We start from the raw sequence: 17,513 nt of genomic DNA on the forward strand, positions 1-17,513 counted from the left end.
GAGAGAGAGAGAGAGAGAGAGAGAGAGAGAGAGAGAGAGAGAGAGAGAGAATATGAAAGGTGAGGCTGCTGTGTGCTGCCTAACTGCATCCATCAGGAGCTGATGCTGGGCCCATAGAGAATCGTCTAGGGAGCTGCTGGCTTACAAGCCAGTAAAACTCATCAGGACCACACAGGGTACAGCCCACCCAGCCTCCCCTTGAAAAACATGAACAGAGACTATGTAGGAGGGAGAATTCCTGCCTCTGAGTCTCTCTAGGGGTTCAGTCCACAGAGACCAAGACCAGGGTGTCTGCTAGGTGTGGAAGGGCCTAGGCTCCAGGCTGCCTACCCATGTCAGCAGCCCCAAGGGAGGAGACAGGAAATACAGGGCTGAGACCACCAAGGAGAGCAGGGTTCCGCATAGACATACCTGGGGTGGCTACAGGAGGTGACTTGGGGTAGCCTGAAAACAAAGAAAGTGGAATTTCAAGTCCTGCGCAGATATTTTCCAGGCCTCTTTCTCCCTTCCGGGATGGCTGTAGTCCCCGATTCTGGCTATGTCAACCTCACTATTCTCACCCTTCCCTGGGTTTTGTTCTCGGGTGCTCCTGATACCCACATGTCAGATAAGCAAAAGAGAGGCTCCTCTGAACTCTCGTACCCTTCAGAAGCTACCTTCCTGAACTTTGTCCCCCAAAGGTGGAACTCCGGACCCACAGAACACACCAACAGGCAAGGCTAGAACAGTCTGCCATCATGTGTCATCTGCAGGGCAGACTTACCTGGTGCACCTGCATAGCCTTCCGAGCTATGAATGGGCCCCTGCCCCATCTGGCCATCCACTCCCCGAGGCAGGCCCCTTCCGGACACGCCCATCCTGCCTGGAGGCCCCGCCTCTCCAGTCTCCATGATGACTCCACTAGAGCCAGGCAAGAAGGGCAACCCCGTGCGACCAGGCCAGGCAGGCAAAGGTGGTGGCTGCAGGGGTCTCTGGGGCAATATTGGCCGCTGGCCTGTCTGTGGTGGTCCTGCAGGATCTTCTGGCAGTGGGGTCAGCCGGGGTGGTTTAGTGGGGGCCTCCTCTGAAGGTCTGGTGGATTCTAGTGGAGTCTTCCCAGACGGTCCCTCGGTTGCTTCTGAGGGTTCGTCTGCTAGAAGTGAGAAAGAAAATAAGGTTCAAATGTCTCCAGGTCCCCTGTGTAAGGCTTCCATGACCTTTGATCAATGTCACTTGGTCGAATACAAATGGCTGTGCCTGTGTAGCCGAGGCGCTCTCTCCAATGGGACAGCTTGCCTGGCATCTTCTGAGGGAACTCCAGCCAAGCTGCCACTGACTACCCACGGAGAGCTGGGAAGACAGCAGGGGCCACCTCGAGGTAGATGGCAACACTCCAAAACAGTGTGACTCTGGCTCCAGCACCACGTGTCCTTTCGACGCATACGTCATGGATGAGTCACATTACCACAAGGCTAATGCCACCACTACTACAACCTCTAAAGCAAGCTAGCCTCAGCGTCAGGCTGCTGGCCTCACCGCTGGCTTGTGAAGGGCTGTCGTGAAGACCCCTTGACTCCCCCATCAGGAACCTTGGTTGCCCCTACACAGACCCCAAAGAAACACCATACTTTCAGATCACCAGTGGAGCAATCTCCTGCTTCGAGTGTCTCTGCCTGTCTGAGGTGGCCACCACGGTGACTCAGCCAAGAGCTGCCACCCTTTCCTTCCTCTGAATACATTCCTGGAACTGGCATTCTAAAAACCCCTTGCTACGTGCTCACAAGACATCTGAAAACATGCTGCTTGAGGATGCAGAGAGCACCTTCCTCTTTCATTAGTCTGGTGCCTCGTATGTCCCAGGACATAGAGCTGGACCGTGTGAGGCTCCATCAGCCACTGCATTTTGGCCCACTGTCTAGAGTTGCTTTAAAGTTATATAAAATATATATTGTACATGAAATACGTGATCTCCTTCCACCCAAAAGCAAACAACCAAAACATCCTCCCAAAAAGTTATTTCTCAGCCTTTTTCTGATCAGTTTTCAGGAGAATAAGCTCCACAGAAAATAATTCCAGTAGTCTCCATGTCAGTTCTCCTAAGGGAAACATCTGGATGACCCCGATGTGGGTGCAGACAGTAAGCAGATGTGATGGAATGAGCAAGGCAGGAGGGTCACAGGTTCTAGGCCAACCTGTGCCTGCGTTCCACAGAAACAAGGGATGAAGCCATGAAAACAGAGTTGAGGGTCTTTCACAGGACAGAGGTTAAAGGTTATCCTGGAATGTGGGGAAGACAGAGATGGAAAGTCCTGTGCCTGCAGGCACGTCCAGAGAAAGACCAGCCCAGGGATACCAGGAAACAAGGAAGTTCCAGAAGAAAATGTGCTAATATTTTAAACACAGAACTGAAAAGAACTTGGATATATTTTATAATATAGAAAATTATGTTGAGGGGCTGTTGGCCGTTGATGGCATAGTTTCCTCACATATGAAATGTATTTCCATTTTTTCCTATATGTGATGTGCATGGATGGATGCTCTGTCTGTGTGTGGTACCTTTGTGTAAACAAAGTAGAAGCTGGAGGTTAATAGTGAACCGGCCTCAGTGGCTCCCCATTCCTCTCGAGGGCAGGTTCTCTCAATCAAACTTTGTGCACACTGACAGAGCTCGTCTTGCTAGCCAGCTTGCTCTGGGGATAGATATCCTGTCTCTACCATCTGAGGCTAGAATTACAGGCATTTATGAGAGTTCTGGGTCTTCCCAAGTCTTTGCCCTTACTTGGCACTTCGGAGCCTTCTCCTCAACCCCTTGTGAATATGGACTTTTTTTTTTTTTCCTGAAAGGTCATAAGCCAATTGTGGTGGTGCCTGCCGTTAACTCCAGCACTCAAGAGGGAGATGCAGGAGGACCTCTGGGAGTTCAAGGCCTGCCTGGGGTACAGTCAGGTTTAGGCAACATGGTGAGACCCTGTCTCAGAAACAGAGACAGGATGTGAGATCAGGAGGGGACACTCTTCTGGGAAATGGGTAAGATGGGAGAAAGAGGAAATGGAGGAGGTGGGTTTCTTAAAGGCACAGAGCATTTTGGAAGATGGCTCCGTGGGTAATGTGTTTTGCCAAGCAAGCATGAGAACCTGAGCCCTTTCCCTAGTGCCACTGTGAAAAGCCAGTTACACAGGCACTCACTTGATACGTGTGTGTATACATGTGGGCAAACACTCATATACCTAAAATAAAAATCTTAGGGCTGGAATGATGGTTCGGCAGTTGCAAAACACTGGCTACTCTGGAAGACCCAAGTGCAATTCCCAACATGCACACAACAGCTTATAACTCTGAGTCCCAGGGATGTGATACCTTCTGTCACCTTCGGGCACCGTGTGTGTGTGTGTGTGTGTGTGTGTGTGTGTGTGTGTGTGTGTGTATTGTACAGACATCCATTCAGGCAAAACACCCATACACAAAACCATCTTTAAGGAAGGTAGGAAGTGACAAAGACATTTGGCCTTGACCTCTACTCTCCACATGTGAAGGTGTGTACAAGTGTACACATGAAAACCTTAAAACAAGGGAAGAAGGAATGGAGGGTAAGGGGAGATGAGAGATCCAAGAGCATTGTGCAGTCATATGAAAATGCCATGGGACATTCTGGATAATTCATATGCACGTTAAAAATCTGCTTTTCTACGGCCTATAAACCCAAACCTCACCTCCTCTGCTACCCAGTTCCCACTCCAGCACTGGTGACAAGCTCTCCCCTGCGTCTCCCTGACTTGGCTTTGATGTGCTGTGTCTACCCCTGAAACCACCCATTCAGCACCCATCCCTGCCAGTCTGGTTCAAACACCGCCTCGTCTGGGAAGCCCTCTGAGATCTGCCCAAAGAGGCTTGAGCAATCTTCCTTCTGCAACATGAAGCAGTTTGGACCCTCTGTGATTTCATCTATCGTCCATCTACAGCTGGATGGTGTGCCCACCTTCACCATCTCTGGTCCCCAGGACTTAGCATAGGGCCTGGCATGTGACATGGAGACAGAGGCTGTGATGGTTTCTATGATCCAGCCAGAATACCAGGAACCCTAATTCTACCCCCAAACCATTGCCACTCCAGGGATCTACTTGTACTGCTTCAGTGCGCAGAACTGTGAGAATTCTAAGTCATTTCTCTCAACACCAGGCTTATCAAAAAATCGAGAACTTAAAATCTTGTTTGAACACAGAAGTCAGGGCTCCAGGGATGAGCAGAGCGGTCAAGCAGAGCGGTCAAACTAGACAACAGTGAGAAGGCTGGGTCTGACTCGGCTTGGGGCCCAGGCTCAGCCTCTCCCTGCTCAGCTTGGGCTCCACCCAGTGTCACAGGGCGTTTCCACAGATTATTTATCCCCCAGTCCCAAGCAAGCAGAGCAGCACGCTGTTCAGTCTAAGGGAGAGAATTCCCCCGAAGGCACACATCTCTCATCCAGAAAGTGAATTTCTCACCTGAGGAGTGAATGAATGCCAGACCCAGCTGCCCGGGGGTTGGGGGTGGGGATGAGGGGGGATGGGCACCAGGAAGAGGGAGGAAGGAGTGAGTGAGGAAGAGGAAAAAGGAGGAAGAGGAGAGGAGAGGAGAGAAGAAGAATGAGGAGGAAGAGAAGAATAAGGAGGAGAAGAGAGGAGGAAGAGAGGAAAGAGGAAGAAGGAAGAGAGGAGGGAGAGGAAGAGGGAGGAGGAGGAGGAAGAGAAGGCAGAGGAGGAAGAGGAGGAGGAGGAGGAGGTGGTGGTAGTGGTTGTTTCACTCCCTGGGTGACCCTACCCTGTCTTCCAAAGCTCTGATTAAGTTTCACTGTGGCACCTCATGCCTATAATCCCAGTACTTGGGAAGCTGAGACAGGAGGATTGCTATGAGTGTGAGGCCAGTATGAGTCATAATGACCTCCATGTCAGCTGGGGAATACAGAAGAAAACTATCTCAAAATAAGGGAAGTAGGGGAGCCAATTAAAAGCCAGTGTCAACTTCACTAAAACAAGACTCCTGCTGAAGCTGGAGTACTACAGCGGATGTCTCCATCTGAGCTGACCCCCTCCAGCCATCCACAGGAGTTAGGCTTTTATCTGCCGTCTCAGTACCCCAGGGGTCGAGGGGCTGAGTTCCTGGCAGGAGGATGCTGTGTCCCTGGTAGCTAGATGGTGCCTAGTCACAGAAAGACTACATGAAGGCGACCCTCATGGTTACTGTTAAAGTCCACCTTCCAGGGTTCCCGGTCTGGCTGTGGGAAGCCAGGGAACACTCCCTAGTCCTCAGCCTCTGCAGTGCCCCCTCCTGTCACCCAGGCAAAATTCAACCTGGTGCTGACTGTAGCAACGGCATGAATGCCAAGTGGGGTCCATCAGAAAACTAGTGGGAATACCTGGTTTCCTTGTGTCTAGCATTTGCTCAAGAACAGGGGGCAAAGCGGGGGGGGGGGGGGGGGGGGGGGGGGGGGGGGGGGGGGGGGGGGGGGATGCAGAGAGAGTATTAGCATTTTGTCTAAGCTCCACCCCATAGTTACCTGGCAGTAGCCAGGTGTGCCTGACTCACTATAAAAGAGGCTGCTCACTCCCTCTACTCTCTCTTGCTCTTGCTTTCTTGCTCCCACTCTGTCCTCTTGCCCCTTCTCCCATCCCATTCCCTTCCACCTTCTCTTTCCACATGCTCATGGCCTTCCTCTGCTTCTCTACTTTCAACTCCCTTCCCCACGCCCTGAATAAACTGTCTTCTATTCTATAGTATACTGTTGTGTGGCTGGTCCCTCAGTGGGGAAGGGATGCCTCAGCATGGGCCCTTGGAGGCGCCCCCTTTCCCCCACACCTGACTACACCTCCACCACACATATTCCTCCTCTCCCTTTATCTTTTTATAAAACACAACAGAGAGACAGACAGAGAATCAGAGGGGGGGGGACTAACTGGGGAGATGACCCCTGAATAAGGTGCCTGTGGTGCACGCATGATCACCTGAGTTCAGACCCAGACCCCAGCACCCATCCATGCTAAGCACCTAGGTGCAGGTGCTTCGAGAGGGAGGCAGACACAGCTGCATCCCCTGGAGTGTGTTGAAAAGTGGAAAAATGGATTTCCAGGATCAGTGAGAGACTGTCTCAGAAATAAGGAAGAAATACTAGAGAAGCCCTTGGTGTTGAGAGCGCAGGGTGCCCTTGCAAAGACCCAGACTCAGATTCCAGTACCTATGTCAGGTGGCTCACAACCTCCTGCAACTCCAACCTCAAACCCCTGACTCTTGAAGCGTCTGGGCACATCAGCACTCGTGTGCTCACATTCATATACATATGATCCTTAAAAAGAAAATTAAACAGTTGAGGTAGCAATGGCTGAGGAAGTCGCCAAGCTTGACCTCTGACCTCCATCCACATGCACATATATACACCACATACAAAATCACACACACACACAAAACCATGTTCCACATTTCTGTGTTAGGCCACAGTTGTAGCTATTCTTAGCTAACCACATACGGGTCATGGATTGGACTGCCTGAGCAGAGGATATACCTTTCGGCCACGTACGAAAGCCAGAGAATCTACACATTGCGTCTTTAAACTTTAAGAAACCCACTATCTAGATAGTGTATATACCTACACTCTCAGCACTTGGAAGTTTGAGGCAAGAGGATTGCAGTGCAAGGCTAACCTGGGCTCTAGAGTAGCTAGCGAGGGGTACACGTCAAGAGCCTGTCTCACAAAAACAACAATAAAGGAACAACAGGGTAGCTCAGTGGGTATGCTATCCAAGTGACTGCTATCCAAGTGTGACAACCTGAGTTCCAGCCTAGAGGACCAGCTAGCCTGGAGCATGCAGCATGGCAGAAACAAGAGACCCTGCCTTGACAAGGGGAGAAGAGAGAACCCACTCCCGGAAGCTGTCCTCTGACCTCCACATGCTGTGTGTGCTCACTACTCTCCCTATTTTAATAATTTAAAAAGTGAAAGAATGTAGAGGAGTGGTTCTGATGCTTTGATTTAATCAGGAGTCGGCGAGTAGTGCTGCTGAGATCCTTGTCCCCAGTTGGTTCTTGATCAATCAACAAAGATGCCATCAGCCAATGGCTGGGCAGAAAGAAAGAGATGGGACTTTCAGGTTCCCACAGGCTAGGAGAGAGGAGGAGGAGAATCAAGATACTGGGGTGAGAGAGAGGTGGAACAGTCTCAGAGCTACAGGGGAGATCTTCCAAAATGTCGGTGGAAAGGGAAAGCAGCCCATAGGCTTCACAGGAGGTATCTGGGCAACTAAACGAAGGGCAAATTTAGAGATATTGAACTAGGAGTGAAGGTAAGGGCACGTTAGCCTCAGGAGGCTTAGAAGAGCCCAGCCATTGAGCCAATAAGAAAGGTTAGAAATGAGCTAATGTGTGTGTTTGTTCTATCTGTGGATCCAAGAGAGCTCCTGGGCAGGTGCACACCTGGGACTTACTGGGTACTCAAAGTGATGTAGCCAAAACTACCCACTACCAAAAAACATCAAACTGACACTATAGAATGCTAAGTAACAAACATGAGATGTCCCCCAAGCAATATGGGCCCTAGGATGACAGCCTGCAGAGAGAGGAGCAGTCACTTAGCTACTCAAAACACGGGTTCCAAAGCACTAGGGCCAGTTACTGACCCTCCCTGTAGGAGGGTGAAGAGGTTCCAGCAAGACAGGAGGCTTAGCCATGCAGTAGCAACTGGTGAGCATGTGAAAGGCCCCTCAGATCTCACAGGCAACCGCATGATCTGAACTGTTCCCTTGACAGCACGGAAGGGGAAATGCACCCAGTGGAAGGAAGGGCCCTGCCCTGACCATACTGCTCACAGAGGACACCGCAGGGACCTTCTTTAAGAACAGAGAGCCTGTGGCCACTCCAGTCAAGAGCAGTCAGAAGTGAAGACAGTGAAACCCATGGAATAGAACAGAAGTCAAAACTGGTACAAGGGTCTAGTTTCTGCTTGATCCAAACCAGTGAAAACAGGAACACCAGTACAACTCTGTATCACATGTGTTACTATCTGTGGTGACATCAGAATTGAAGACTTTTGTGCCACAGCACTCAACCCCATGGTAGCAGGGAGAGAGGGTAAGAAGAGAGGGGGTGGGACCAGCCTCACTTGAAGTTTGTAGAAGATAAATTCACAGTTAATCCCAATGCTTATATGAGTAAGCTATGAAGGGAGACACATCAATGGCTGGCATTGGCTGTGGATGCGGCTCTGGGGTACAGTGTTCACTGAGTACACTCATGGCAGCTAGTGAAAAGCTTTAAGACAACAGAGCCTGTATGTAGACTCCCTCGAGTACCTCAGCTTGTAATAGTGCAGTGTTATCAGTGTTGGTAGTTTATCTGTTCTGCCTCATTCTGGGCACCTCTTGCCCTTTGTGTCCCTACCTGCCCTGCTACTTGTGACTCGATTTCTTTCCATTTCTAGAACCGATCTGGAAGTAGCTTTTTATTTTAACAACCAATTCCCAGGGCTCACCTCACCTCTGTGAGTAAATCTCCTAGGCGATCCATGCCTTCAAAGTTACACAGGGCACACACATGTGACCACATGGAAGGCTCTGGACTAGGACACCTCTCTTCAAATTCAGAATTTTGTTTTGTTTTGGTTTGGTTTGGTTTTTGGTTTTTCGAGACAGGGTCTCTGTATAGCCCTGGCTGTCCTGGAACTTACTCTGTAGACCTGTAGACCAGGCTGGCCTTGAACTCAGAAATTCGCCTGCCTCTGCCTCCCAAGTGCTAGGATTAAAGACATGCACACCACCACTGCCCGGCCCTCAGATTGTTTTGTTTTGTTTTAACATTATTACTGTTTAAAGTGTATGTGTATATGTCCTGGAAACTGAATTCCATCCTCTCTCTAATTGCTGTGCATGCTCTTAATTGCTGAGCCATCTCTCCAGACACCAAATTCAAAATTTTGGTGAATAAAAGCTGCTATTGACAGCAACTAGGGTACAAGAAAAACCAGATGCCCCAGGGAAGAACCGACTGCCTGCCATGCATATTCCTTTGGGTTTTCTTGTGAGTCCACAGAATTTTGATAGTCCATCACTCTACCTTGGACCCAAGCTGCCCCCAAACTCAGTGGATTCCAAGCTCGTGGCCACAGCCATCAGGATGCAGCCGACAGGCCCCAGCCCCAGCCAGACTGCATGGCTTAGTAATTCCCTCCACTAGTCTGTGCTTTTTCACTGTTACAGCTTACCATAGGAAACCTGATAAAAGTAGGAGCCTTCAGTCTGTGGTATAACAGAACTCCAAGAAGAGGGATTCCCAAGATAAGGCCAGGAGCCACAGCAGCTCCTCACCACAAGGATGTTGAAAGGCTGTTTGTGGTTGTATCAAGGCAGGGCTGTCCCTTCTTGGAAGCATGACAGGAGACTTCCCGACCACAGCAACTTCTCTCTTTCTCAACCCCAGCACCTCTCCTCTCACAAGTCAGAGGGGAAATGGTGGTTCCTGGGAGACTCTGCGCCAGCTCGTCCTCATACATGAGAGTGGTTGATCTTGCAAAAGTAGTTTCTGGTGATATTTGTGCTACAGATTAAGGTCCCTGGCAAGAAGGCAGGGTCCACCCTTTGTTCTTATCTGGGAGGGCTAATGTTGGGCACCGAGCACACTCAAGGGCATGAGGGTGAATAGCCACAGCTTGAGGAAGATGGGGTGAATGACAAGAAAAAGAAGGTGCAAAGATGTGTTAAGTTCACTTAAAGGACCGACAGTGCCCCCACACACATAGGAAAATAAAAGCCAGGACCAACAGTACCCCCCTGGACCCAGGATTACACCCCTACCCAGAAGGTTGTAGAGGGAATCTTTTGTGCAATGCATGAAAGCTTCACCACTCAATAAAAATGCCTATGGCCAATGAGCTGAGGCAGGATGAGAACGTGGGACACCCAGCACAGAGAGAGGGGATTCTGGAAAATAGTCAGGCTCAGGAGATTCACCCTGAACTCTGAGATGCATGAAACTGAGAAGACAGCAGCCAGCCATGTGGCACTCTTAGAATAAACTGGATTAGTGAGCTATGAGCCAGTCAGGGAACAGAGCCAAAGCTGCTGGTCTAAGCATTTATTCATATCAATGCTCAGAGTCGTTATTTCATAAACAAAGAGGCCAGGTGGAAAAACATGAGGTTACAGACAGTCCTAACTATGGAAGGTCTTGGTGCACTAAGAACACGGGGCTTGAAAAACTCCCAGTGTATTTATTCATAAGAAACACACTTGTAGTCAAGAAAGGGTGCCAAGAAAGGGAAGGGGAAGGAGGTGACATCACTCTGCAGCTCTCCCTAGAAGGGATTGACCCGTCCTAGGCCTCCACTCTCCTCCCGGTAATAGCAGGGGAGTGGAGTGGGGGCACATTGAAGGATGGAAAGGGGAGACAAGCTTAGCAGGGAGCAGATTCTACACCCATTGGGTTGAGAGTGAATTAAAACAGGCGGGGGAGGGGTGTTCACTGATTACCAGCTCCTGTCCCCCAGCTAACTCACAAAGCACCATTGTGACTGTTATTTCCAATGCAGAGACAGAGAAAGGAGGTAGGTAGGTGTTCAGGGTGTAAACAACCTACCCATGTCACAGAGTTTCAGTACAGATGAACTGGGACTTCAAGGCTGGGGAAAGCCACCATCTCCAGTTGTTTCTCATAGTATATCAAATCCCTTATCCTAGCCACATCGTGTGGCACAACCAGATTCTGACCCTCTTTTCCCATGCAGCCTCTCACCTTCTGTCTCACTGAAACACTTAGGTTTGCAACAGAACAAATCCGTTCCTGTCCCAGAGCCTTCCATCACATTATTCCCTCTGCCCAGACCATCTTCCTGCTAAATTAATTCTTGCTTCCCGTTATCAGTCTATTCTGTTTTATCTTTCCTCGGGGTACTGATTGCTAACTAAAGTCAGACCTTTGCCACCATGGCTGTTCTTCTTTTCCTCTAGAGTGTCAGATCCATGATGGCTGAGACAGGACAGAGCTTAGGAGAGATCTGCTAAATAATCTACTGAACCAGGTGTGGCGATACCTGTGACCTAGGAACTCAGGAGGTTGGGGTAGAAAATTACCATGAGTTCAAGGCCAGACTGGGATCTAGGTAAGAGATGAAGTGAATGAAACATACATGAATGAATGAATGAATGAATGAATGAATGAATGAATGAATGAATGGAAATGGAAAGAGTCAGGAGAGCTGCAGGCAAGAGCAATGAAATACTAGAGTGATTATCTGCAATCCCAGGACTGGGAGGAGGGGGGCGGGGGAGGCAGGGAAATCTCAAGATCTAGTCATTCTAAGAATGAATAGTAATTAGTAGTAGTAGCAATAGTTGTTCATTTTTCAGAAATTGTATACCCATCAGAGTCTCAGGAGATTCATATATATATATATATATATGTATATATATATATGTATATATATATGTATATATATATGTATATATATATGTATATATATACATATATATCTCTGTGTGTGTGTATATATATATACACACATATATACATGTATGAGATTATATATAAATATGTGTGTATGTGTGTATATATATATATATGTGTGTGTGTGTGTATATATATATACACACACATATATACATGTATGAGTTTATATATAAATATGTGTGTATGTGTGTATATATATATATGTGTGTGTGTGTGTGTGTATGTGTATATATATATATATATGAGTCTTTTTTTGCATATGAATCCTTTTTAAGCCCAGGCAAGAGCACATGCCTTGATAGGATACAAGAAAGACCCTCCTGAGGCCAGCTGCGTAACTGAGCCCACCTATGGACCTCACAAGAGCAGACAATAGGAACCTGAGTTATATCTTGAACTGTAACCAATCTGTACCTTAGGCCCAGTCCCCTCCTCATCCCCTCCTCCGGGCTGGTTCTAACAGCAGGAGGAGGGACTCACCCTGTCTCCCAATATGACAGCGTGTTACCCTTCAAAGGCTGGTTTGCTGTGACCAACAGAATGAATGAGGCAGAAGCGATTCCAAGCTACCTTGCCCCTGCCTGTCTGAACCACAGCTTTGCTTTCCCTCTCTGGGCCAGCTGCCAACTGTAAGTCAGACTACCTGAGAGTGGCAGGATGTGAGGAAGCCCACGAGGACACATGTGGAGCAGGGCGACATGGAGGCTCACCACGACTCCAGGACCGTGGCCTACATGAACCTGATCCTTCCTCCAAACACAAAACACAGCTAAGAGGGTGACTCAGGCTGAATACACAAGACATCAGCAGAGCCTAGCTACCCTGCGCAAGCCCCTGACCCAGGACTAACGGAAAATAACTACCATGGAGATTGGGGTAGGAGATTGCGTGGCAAAATATAACTCCTGTTCACACCAAAGTCTCCCCCCAAATGCCCCCTCTTCCTGCCTTTGATTTCCACCCACTCCTCAGTTATCCATTCACATTTCTTCTAGAAGTTTCTCTCATTCTCTCACCCCACTGCTCACCCTGCCATTTCTCTCAACTATGCTCAATTATTAATTTCTTCAGCCTGAAGGCTCAGCCCTGTGCCTTTTCCTTTTGAGAAGCCCCTGGGGATCCTAGTGAGGGGAACAGCCAGTTCTTGTGGCCCTTTTTGTTTGGCTCTCCGCCAGACTTTTGTATTCACATTTGCTACATACTAAGCCCCCATCTACTATGTCCAGGGGTGCACAGAGAGCTTGTGAGTCCGCAGACCCTTTGTACTGTAATACCTACTCCTTCATTGACTATAGACTGTGCATTGCCCCTCACAGACCTGAGGATGCTTTCTGAGGAGGAGTGGCACTTGTGATCCCTGCACCCCTCAGAGAGTCTCACGTGCAGTTACAGTCGGTGGGTGCTTAGCAAGTACTCTGTTGTCTTGTAACTGGTTGACATGTGACTTCAACCTTAGCTACAGGATCACTCCAGATTCCAGGTCTCCTGGGCCTGTTGGCACTGGAAGTCAGAGGATACCACTCGCTTATTTTTGGCTCCTCTCCATCACAAGTTCTCCCAAGCCCACATGATCTGTATTCACAGCATGACCCCCAATCTGAAGGATGATACATGGAAACCGATTTGTCTCCAGACCTACCCATCTCCAACTTCGCATAGACGAGGCCTCAGAATGGACACAGATTCCCACGCTGTCCAGCACTGCCAATTAACTGGAAATATCTGGCTGCACCTATTATTGTAGAACCCAGTCTAGACAGCATTTTGACCACAAGGGACAATTACCCTGTGAACACATGGGACTCATGACCTTAACTCTACATTCCAGAGATACAGAAGCTGAGAGATCTGAGGTGGAGACTGTGTACTACTGATAGCTGAGCCTGGGCACAGTGGCCAGTTCACAGCCGTGCTTGGCCCTGATGACACTTTATCTATGAAACGAGCACCATGCTCTAGGACAAAGTCCAGAGCACAGCTACCCAACTGCCATGAATTCTCCCCACACCTCATGCTGTTCCAGGATCTGGACGTGGCCTTCCCTCCCCATAGCTGTTCCTCAGTGAGAGCCTAGTCAGGAAGGCTCAGTTGTGTGGCACCAGCCCAGTGTCACCCGGGTAGAAAAGATGATAGGCCTGCAAGGGAGGATAAGAGAAGAGAGAGTAAGGAGAAGGGAGATTGAGAAATGGCTTTCTCAGCACACAGCTGGTGTTCCATACTTGCTCATAGAAGTCTGCATTCAACTCTGGGAGACACAAAATGCTGAATGCCAGTGTGACAACACAATGTCCTTTGTATGCTTCCCCCTCTCACCCCAGATCTCCCTACCAGCTCTGGAACTCAGTATATATGTCCCTCTTGAAAACGCTGCCATCCATGTGGGGGTGTCTGTGGGCTTATAAGGTAGCAGCCCTCAAGGGCTTGGACCATGCTGTTACACAGAAGGTGTTTTATAAACATGACTGCCGCTGGCTGATTTTATGTCAACTTCACACAAGCTGAAGTTATCTGGGAGGAGAGGATCTCAATGAAGAAAACGCCTTGGCAGTTTACAGCAAGCCCACAGCCAACATCAACTTAAATGGAGAGAAACTCAAAGCAATTCCACTAAAGTCAGTAACAAGACAAGGTTGCCCACTCTTTCCGTGCCTATTCATTAGAGGTCTTGAATTCTTAACCGAGCAATAAGGCTTAGGAAGAGCAATAAGCAATAAGGAGGAGATCAAGGGGATGCAAACTGGAAAGGAAGAAGTCAAAATAGCTTTACTTGCAGAGAATATGGGAGTATATATAGGATATGGGAGTATATATAGGATATTGGAGTATATATAGGATATGGGAGTATATATAAGCTGCACCAAAAAATCCCACCAGAGAGAGAATCCTCCAGCTGATAAACATTTTCAGCAAAGTAGCTAAATACAAGATTAGTTCACTCAAATTGCTAGCCCGCCTACACCCAAATGACAAACAGACTGAGAAGTCAGCGAAACAACACCTTTCACAATACCCTCAAATAATATGAAATCTCTTGGGATAACTCTAACCAAGCAAGTGAAAGACCTGTATAATAAAATTTTTTTAGGAGTTTGAGGAAAGAAACTGAAGAAGGCAACAGAAGATGGAAAGATCTCCCCTTGCTCATAGATTGGTAGGATTGACATAGTAAAAAAATGGGCATTTTACTAAACGCAATCTACAGAGTCAATGCAATTCCTGTCAACACCATTCTTCACAGACCGTGAAAGGACAATTCTCGACTTCATAGGAAATGCAAAATAGCCAGGATTGCTAAAACAATCCTAACACTAAAAGAACTGCTAGAGGTACCGTCACTCGTGGTCTCAAGTTATTCTACAAAACTATAATAACAGAAACAGCACAGTATAGGCATGAAAATAGACACATTGATCAATGGAATTGAAGACTCAAACATAAACCCACATACTGTGGACACCTTATTTTTTATTAAGAGGCCAGAAATACATATTGTAAAAGGAGACAGCATCTTCAGTAAAAGGTGCTGTTCAAACTGGGTGTCATACCTGTTGAAGTTTTGGCTTTTATCATCTGTTGTGATGCTGAGTGTAGGGCCCCAAGACCTAGCGCCTGCACATAGCCCCTGGGACCTCACCCCTAAGTTAACTCTCATTGGTAAATAAAGATGCCGACAGCTAATAGCTAGGAAGAGACATGGGGTGGGGTTGTGGCTTCAAGGCTTGGAGAAAGAGGACCACAAGGAGGGAAGGAAGGAGGAAAAGCCACCAAGGAATAGAAGAACATGCAGGAGAGAAGAAGGAGAGCCACCATGAAAGCTGAGCCATAAAAACGTGGCCATGAGGGCTGGCCAATTGGAGCTAAGAGCAGCCCAGATAAAATACAGTAAGTAATAACTTGGGATACCGATAGGGAGGTAGGTTCTAACAGCATGGAGGGTGGGCAGCTGCCCAGTATAAGCCATAGTAAAAATAGAAAGGCTGTGTGTGTCTTTCACCTGAGAACAGAGATGGTCTGAGGTGGGAAAGAAGCCCCAGGCTAAGATTTTTTTAACACTTAAAACACACCTACCCATGCCCCTGGACGCCACCAGGATAACAAATCCTCTAAAACAACTGAGCGAAGCTCACGTGAACCCAGAGACTGAAGCAGCAATCACAGCGCCTACACAAAACCCCCATTCCAAGTGGATCAAACACCACAACATAAAGTTGAACCAGAGAGGAGAGAAAGTGGGGAGGGGGTAGCCTTGAACCCACTGGCACAGGAGCTACTTTCTGAACAGAACACCTTTAGCACAGGCACCAAGACCAATGATGAGTGCGTGGGACCTCGTGAGACTGACAAGCTTCTGCCAGACAATGGACACCGTCACTTGGACTAAGCAGCAGCCTACAGAATGGGAAAAGTTATTTTTTTTTTATACCAACTCTACATCTGACAGAGGGCTAATATTCAAAATATATAAAGGACTCAAGAAACTGAATATCCAAAAGCCAAATAACCCACGTGGGCAGAGGTGGGTCATCAAATCCCAGCGGAGCTCATATGAACTCAGAGGATCTACACGGGTCTGCACCATGTCCCCTACATATAAACCATAGCTTTCCGTTTACCACCTTGGCAGGACTCCTGAATGTGTGAATGCATGAATGAGTGGGCCTCTTGATCCTTGTACCTTCTCTTGGCTTCTTTCATTTTTCTGTCCGTTTGCCTTGTCCAAATTTGATATGATGGTTTTTAATTTTATCTGATTTTATGTTGTTATGAGTTTGTTGTTATCTCTTAGAAACCTGTTTTGTTTTTTTTTTCCTAATGAGGCACAGAAAAGGAGTGGATGCAGACAGGGGTGTGGGGAGCTGGGATGAGTAAGGAGAAGGGAACTATTCAGATTATACAATGTGAGACAAGAATCTATGTTTAGTAAAAAGGGAGGGAATGCCTCCATAAGATTGGGTTGTAGGCAGGCCTGTAACCACTTTTTAAATTAGTTACGGGGGGAGGGCCCAGCCCATTGGATGGGGCTATCCTTGGGCTGGTGGTCCTGGGTCAGCCTTAAGCAAGCAGGCTGAGCACAACACCCCTCCGTGGCCTCTGCCTCAGCTCCTGCCCAGGCTCCTGTCCTGCCTGGCTTCCTGTCCTGATCCCGTTAAGTGATGATATGGAAGTGTAAGCCAAATAAGCCCTGTCCTCCCCAAGTTGCTTTGATCATGGTGGTTGATCATAGCAATGGTAACACCAGCTAGGACAACTTCCCCTCTGGCCTCCAATTAGAAAGGCCTACCTGTTCCTGAGACCGTGGAAGGGTGAAGATCAGAGGAAGGTGTCCTTAACCTTCAAGGATTATGTGTTTGGTTTAAAGTAAAACTAATATGTGAAATCTATCACTCAGTCGCTCAACAAATGTTTGCTGGTTGGCTGTGCTGCAGTAGGCTTTTAGCACTACAGCCGAGCTTCCTATGTCTCAATAGTTACTGCCCCCAAACTGCCTTTGGCTGCTCTCCTGTCTGTATCTATGCATGTACTGTGGTGTCACCCTATGTGCCATGGCCAAACTGGATTTTTGGAAATGGAAATGATTGTGACAAACACCATAACAACACAATCAAAATGTGACGCTGGAAGAGAAGTAGGTTGGCACGGAGGGGATTCTCCCAGCACATGCAGGGGCAACACTGCCTGAGTCTCTATCCCAAACTCTGCCCATCCCCCATCCCCAGCAAGTAGCATAGAGCAATTCCTTGCTCGCCGTCTGTGGTAAATTAGTTTTGCCTTTTCTGTTTTCAATGTATTGTAAACTGACACTTTTATAAGGTACAGGTCATGCGCTTGGATGCTGCCATGAAGTCATATTGTCTTAGGAGTTCCTTGTGTGTGTGTATATGCATGTGCCTGCATGCATATGTGCACATTCCTATATGTGTGTGCACACATGTGTACATGTGTGTATGATAGTGTGTGCACATGTATATGGACATGTGTATGCCATGTACCTGTATATATATATGTGTACAAGTGTGTGCAAGTGTGCATGCGAATGTGTGCATATGTCTGCATGTGTGTGCAGGTGAGTATGT

The 17,513-nt window shown here is 48.0% G+C and overlaps 1 protein-coding gene across 1 annotated transcript in view; it reads right to left on the reverse strand.

Moving 5' to 3' along the window:
- Emilin2 (elastin microfibril interfacer 2) overlaps positions 1 to 17,513 on the reverse strand; it is a 59,179-nt gene that overhangs the window by 3,631 nt on the left and 38,035 nt on the right. Inside the window, exons 5-6 of the mRNA XM_029470912.1 lie at positions 764 to 1,132; positions 327 to 444 (exon numbers count right to left, since the gene is read on the reverse strand). Of these exons, the coding sequence (XP_029326772.1) occupies positions 327 to 444; positions 764 to 1,132 (487 nt within the window). The remainder of the gene's footprint in view (positions 1 to 326; positions 445 to 763; positions 1,133 to 17,513) is intronic.

Source organism: Mus caroli, chromosome 17, assembly GCF_900094665.2.
Source record: "Mus caroli chromosome 17, CAROLI_EIJ_v1.1, whole genome shotgun sequence".
Classification (NCBI taxonomy): Eukaryota; Metazoa; Chordata; class Mammalia; order Rodentia; family Muridae; genus Mus; species Mus caroli.